The 6129-nt window shown below is 42.6% G+C and overlaps 1 protein-coding gene across 1 annotated transcript; it reads left to right on the top strand.

Annotated features, from left to right (window-relative positions):
* Positions 1-1032: 1032 nt before the first annotated feature.
* Positions 1033-1608, top strand: LOC138868219 (uncharacterized; the record flags this gene model as incomplete). Its single annotated transcript, XM_070145747.1, has 1 exon — positions 1033-1608. A coding segment is annotated over exon 1 (576 nt), but the record flags the coding sequence as incomplete, so codon positions are not given.
* Positions 1609-6129: the final 4521 nt, after the last annotated feature.

Here is a 6129-nt window from a genome sequence, read left to right as displayed (position 1 = left end):
GACGATGTGATAGTCAAGTCCAGGACGCAGGATAATCACATCCAAGACTTGAGGAAGTTCTTCGAGAGGCTAAGGAAGTATGACTTGAAGCTAAACCCAGCCAAATGCGCTTTCGGAGTTCCGTCGGGCAAACTTTTGGGCTTCATCGTAAGCAGGAAAGGAATTGAGCTAGATCCAACTAAGATAAAATCCATCAGAGATCTACCTCCCCCGAGAACAAAGAAAGACGTGATGAGTCTGTTGGGCAGGTTGAATTACATCAGTCGGTTCATTGCCCAACTGACAAGCACGTGCGAGCCCATATTCAAGCTGTTAAGGAAAGACGCAGCGATCAAATGGACAGTTGAGTGTCAAGAAGCCTTTGATAAAGTCAAAGAATACCTTTCGAATCCCCCGGTCTTGGTCCCTCCAGAACCAGGAAGGCCACTTTTCTTGTATCTAACAGTCTTGGAGAACTCTTTCGGTTGCGTCCTCGGGCAACACGACATAACCGGAAAGAAGGAACAAGCAATTTACTACTTGAGCAAGAAATTCACCGGCTACGAGGCCAAATACACTCTGCTGGAAAGGACATGCTGCGCTCTCACATGGGTTGCTCAAAAGCTGAGACATTATCTCCAAGCCCACACTACATTCCTCATAAGCAGGTTGGATCCTTTGAAGTATATATTCCAGAAACCAATGCCTACTGGGAGACTGGCTAAATGGCAAATCTTGCTTACGGAATTCGACATAGTTTATGTCACTCGCACGGCAATGAAAGCCCAGGCATTAGCAGATCATTTGGCCGAAAATCCGGTCGATGAGGAATACCAGCCATTGGATACCTACTTTCCAGATGAAGAGGTAAACACCGTAGAAGTGATCTCGGAGGAAGCTCATGTTTGGAAGATGTTCTTTGACGGAGCCGTGAACGCCAAGGGTGTAGGGATTGGGGCAATTTTGATCTCGCCTTCCGGTCAGCATTATCCCGCCACAGCTAGACTGCGTTTCTTTTGCACAAACAATACAGCTGAGTATGAAGCCTGCATTATGGGCATGCATATGGCAATCGATCAGGATGTCGAAAACTTACTGATTATGGGAGATTCTGACCTGATCATCCGGCAAGCTCAAGGCGAGTGGGAAACTCGGGATGTCAAACTTATCCCATACCGACAACATGTGGAGGACCTCAGCAAGCGCTTTACCTCAATAGAGTTCAGGTATATTCCGAGGTGTCACAATGAACTGGCAGATGCACTTGCTACTTTGGCTTCAATGCTACCCTACCCAGGCAACGCCCACGTCGATCCTTTGGAAATCCAAATCAAGGAAAGGCACGGTTATTGCAGTGTAATCGAGGTGGAATCAAATACGCAACCTTGGTACCATGACATCAAGAGGTTCCTGAAGACGCAAGAGTACCCCGAGCACGCTACTGGAGATCAAAAGAGGACCATTAGGCGACATGCAAGTGGTTTCTTTTTGAGCGGTGAATTGTTATATAAGAGGACCCCGGACCTCAATCTCCTAAGATGTGTCGATATCGAGGAAGCGAGAAAGATCATGCACGAAGTACACGCAGGTGTGTGCGGACCTCACATGAACGGGTATGTCTTAGCGAAGAAAATCCTTAGAGCAGGTTATTACTGGATGACCATGGAAAAGGATTGCTTCAGCTTCGTTCGGAAATGTCATCAGTGTCAGGTGCACGGTGATTTGATTCATGCACCTCCCACGGAACTGCATCCCATGTCTGCGCCTTGGCCATTTGTCGCCTGGGGCATGGACGTCATTGGACCAATTGAACCAAAGGCCTCGAATGGACACAGGTTTATACTGGTTGCCATCGATTACTTCACAAAATGGGTAGAAGCTGTCACTCTCAAGTCGGTCACTAAGAAAGCTGTGGTGGATTTTGTACACTCAAATCTTATCTGTCGCTTCGGTATTCCTGCGACTATCATTACAGATAATGCAGCAAACTTGAACAGTCACTTGATGGGAGATGTATGCGAGCAATTCAAGATAACGCATAGGAATTCCACGCCTTATCGGCCAAAGGCCAATGGTGCTGTGGAAGCGGCAAACAAAAACATCAAGAAGATTTTGAGGAAGACCATCCAAAGTTCCCGACAGTGGCAGGAGCAGTTACCATTTGCATTATTGGGTTACCGCACTACGGTACGCACATCAGTAGGAGCGACTCCTTATCTTTTGGTTTATGGGACCGAGGCTGTAATACCGGCAGAGGTAGAAATTCCTTCGCTTCGAATCATTGTCGAAGCAAAAATCGAGGACAGCGAGTGGGTCAAGACTCAGTTAGAGCAATTGACGTTGATTGATGAAAAGCGGATGGCCGCGATTTGTCACGGACAGTTATACCAACGAAGAATGGCCCGTGCTTACAACAAGAAAGTCTGGCCTAGGAAGTTCGAAGTAGGTCAGTTGGTACTAAGGCGTATTCTGCCGCATCATGAAGAAGCAAAAGGGAAGTTTGCCCCAAATTGGAAAGGCCCATACATCGTAAGGAAGATATTGCCGAGAGGAGCATTGTATTTAGGTGATATCGAAGGAAATGACCCCAACACAGCAGTAAATGCAGATGCAGTCAAGAGGTACTACGTCTAAATCATGCTCCAGTGGTCCTGACACGTTTGAAAATGGCGAAGGTTTTATTCCCCACTACTCCCCAAACACTACCCAATCCTCTCTACAAAAACAAAAAAAAACAAAAAAAACAAAATTTGATTGAGGCCTGAACTACGTTTGACTTGATTCCGAAAGGATACGTAGGTAGCCTCTCCCTGAGGTTCAGTCACACCAACAATAAAATCCCATTCACCCTGAAATTGAAACCGGGGCACGTCGAGCAGTTGGGAAGTTAGTATCAGCTACTTCTTTTTTACCAAGTACAAGCCTTCAAATCGATTACCAAAGATAGTGGGAAACCAACAAGCACCACGAATGGAAACCGGCACACTCTGAATTGAGAGAAATAAAATGAGAGAGTCTCGGCGGTGAAAACCTTCGGGCACCACGAGGCGACGGGAGTAGAGAAACCAAAATGAGAGAGCTTGTTTGGTAAAAACTCGCAAAGAGTGCTATCAAGCGATGACAGGAAGAGAAATGAGAGAGGTCAGCCAGTGAAAACCCGTAAAGGGCGCTGTTGGCCGAAAAAGAATGACGCCTCCCCAAGAAAGTTTCGGCAGAATGCCACCAGTTTGGAATCACAGATCCGTTCTGGTTCAGGAAAACGCAAGCTCTTAGAAGGTCAGACGTCCAGTCCAAAGAGCATGTCATGTCATTTAAAGCCAGCATTATCTTCCTCAGATAAGTCTTTCTCGTCCCGAAAAGGGTATTCCTTTTCTGATTTGTTTTCCCCTTTCTTTGTTTCTTTTCGAATCTTTTTTGCATTTTAACCCCGAGTTTCAGGACACACCGGAAAGGACAGGTGGCATGGTTTGTTTGCACGGAATCCCGTCTCATGAAGGAAAGCGCCTCATCTCGTTGGTGTGATTGCCCAAGCATGATGAATCATGACGTTTGATGGTGTTTCACAGTAAAGAGGAAAGAGAAAAATCTTGAAATCTTCCCCAGCAAGTCCGCCTTCGGACAAATCCCCACAGAGTCTCCCCCTGTACAAATCCCCACAGAGTCTCTATTGTACAATCTCCCACAGAGTCTCCCCAATATACAAAAAAAATAATAAAACAAAAGGGAATCTCCCCAGCACATCCCAGCGAGTCCTTTTGTAAAAATTCCCCAGCAAGCTTACCCCAACAAATCCTAGAAATCCCGCTTTGAAATAAATCCCCAGCATGCCCCATTGTACAAAAATCCACACAAAGAATCCACTTTGTAAATATTCCCCACAGAGCTTCCTTTTTGTACAAATTCCCACAAAATACCTCCAATAAAATCCCCGTTGAGAACCTCCAAGCAAAACGGGACACACAAAAAAAAAAAAAAAAAGAGCCTAACGAAGCAAGTCATCACAGAATCCGGAAATACCAGCCTGAGCAGTCTAAAGGTTTCGCCATTCGAATCAAATCAGTGGCGGGACTTCGCAACAGAAATAGAGACGCAACAAAGCAAATTGGGAACGATCAAGGTCACCGAACCGACCGTCATTTCTGAACTAACAATTGTTCTTTGTCTGAAAAGTTGAAACAGGTATAATCCAAGACAACCGTGCAAGAAGCAGGTGTCGCCCAAAGAAGAAGGTACACGGGTACAAGAAACATTTTGGCAATAAAGAATTCACTCAAAAGGTAAGTTCCCGCAAAACTCCCTTTTATCTTCTATTAAAACAAGAAAACTCAAAAAAAATAGATCATGTAGTATTCTCGAACTTTATCCCCAGCCGATCAGCATTAGGGTTTTAAACCCTAAACTGAATTTTCCTTTTAGTCAGCATTAGGGTTTTAAACCCTAAACTGAACTTTTTCCTTTCAGCCAGCATTAGGGTTTTAAACCCTAAACTGAGCTTTTCCATGCAATCAGCATTAGGGTTTTAAACCCTAAACTGAATTTTCCTTTTAGTCAGCATTAGGGTTTTAAACCCTAAACTGAACTTTTTCCTTTCAGCCAGCATTAGGGTTTTAAACCCTAAACTGAGCTTTTCCATGCAATCAGCATTAGGGTTTTAAACCCTAAACTGAATTTTCCTTTTAGTCAGCATTAGGATTTTAAACCCTAAACTGAATTTTCCTTTTAGTCAGCATTAGGGTTTTAAACCCTAAACTGAATTTTCCTTTTAGTCAGCATTAGGGTTTTAAACCCTAAACTGAACTTTTTCCTTTTGGTCAGCATTAGGGTTTTAAACCCTAAACTGAACTTTTCCATTTCAGCCAGCATTAGGGTTTTAAACCCTAAACTGAGCTTTTCCATGCAATCAGCATTAGGGTTTTAAACCCTAAACTGAATTTTCCTTTTAGTCAGCATTAGGGTTTTAAACCCTAAACTGAACTTTTTCCTTTTAGTCAGCATTAGGGTTTTAAACCCTAAACTGAACTTTTCCCTTTCAGCCAGCATTAGGGTTTTAAAACCCTAAACTGAGCTTTTCCATGCAATCAGCATTAGGGTTTTAAACCCTAAACTGAATTTTCCTTTTAGTCAGTATTAGGGTTTTAAACCCTAAACTGAACTTTTTCCTTTTAGTCAGCATTAGGGTTTTAAACCCTAAACTGAACTTTTCCTTTTAGTCAGCATTAGGGTTTTAAACCCTAAACTGAACTTTTTCCTTTCAGCCAGCATTAGGGTTTTAAACCCTAAACTGAGCTTTTCCATGCAATCAGCATTAGGGTTTTAAACCCTAAACTGAATTTTTCTTTTAGTCAGCATTAGGGTTTTAAACCCTAAACTGAACTTTTTCCTTTTAGTCAGCATTAGGGTTTTAAACCCTAAACTGAACTTTTTCCTTTTAGGTAGCATTAGGGTTTTAAACCCTAAAACTGAACTTTTCCCTTTCAGCCAGCATTAGGGTTTTAAACCCTAAACTGAGTTTTTCCGTGCAATCAGCATTAGGGTTTTAAACCCTAAACTGAATTCTCCTTTTAGTCAGCATTAGGGTTTTAAACCCTAAACTGAACTTTTTCCTTTTAGTCAGCATTAGGGTTTTAAACCCTAAACTGAACTTTTCCCTTTCAGCCAGCATTAGGGTTTTAAACCCTAAACTGAGCTTTTCCATGCAATCAGCATTAGGGTTTTAAACCCTAAACTGAATTTTCCTTTTAGTCAGCATTAGGGTTTTAAACCCTAAACTGAACTTTTTCCTTTTAGTCAGCATTAGGGTTTTAAACCCTAAACTGAACTTTTTCCTTTTAGGCAGCATTAGGGTTTTTCCACCCTAAACTGAATTCTTCCTTTGTTCGGCCAACATTAGGGTTTTAAGCCCTAAACTGAGTTTTTCCATGCCATCAGCATTAGGGTTTTAAACCCTAAACTGAATTTTCCTTTTAGTCAGCATTAGGGTTTTAAACCCTAAACTGAACTTTTTCCTTTCAGCCAGCATTAGGGTTTTAAACCCTAAACTGAGCTTTCCCATGTGATCAGCATTAGGGTTTTAAACCCTAAACTGAATTTTCCTTTTAATCAGCATTAGGGTTTTAAACCCTAAACTGAATCTTTCTTTAGTCAGCATTA

The sequence above is a fragment of the Nicotiana sylvestris genome, chromosome 5 (assembly GCF_000393655.2).
Source record: "Nicotiana sylvestris chromosome 5, ASM39365v2, whole genome shotgun sequence".
Classification (NCBI taxonomy): Eukaryota; Viridiplantae; Streptophyta; class Magnoliopsida; order Solanales; family Solanaceae; genus Nicotiana; species Nicotiana sylvestris.
This window is presented reverse-complemented; position numbering and strand designations above follow the sequence as displayed.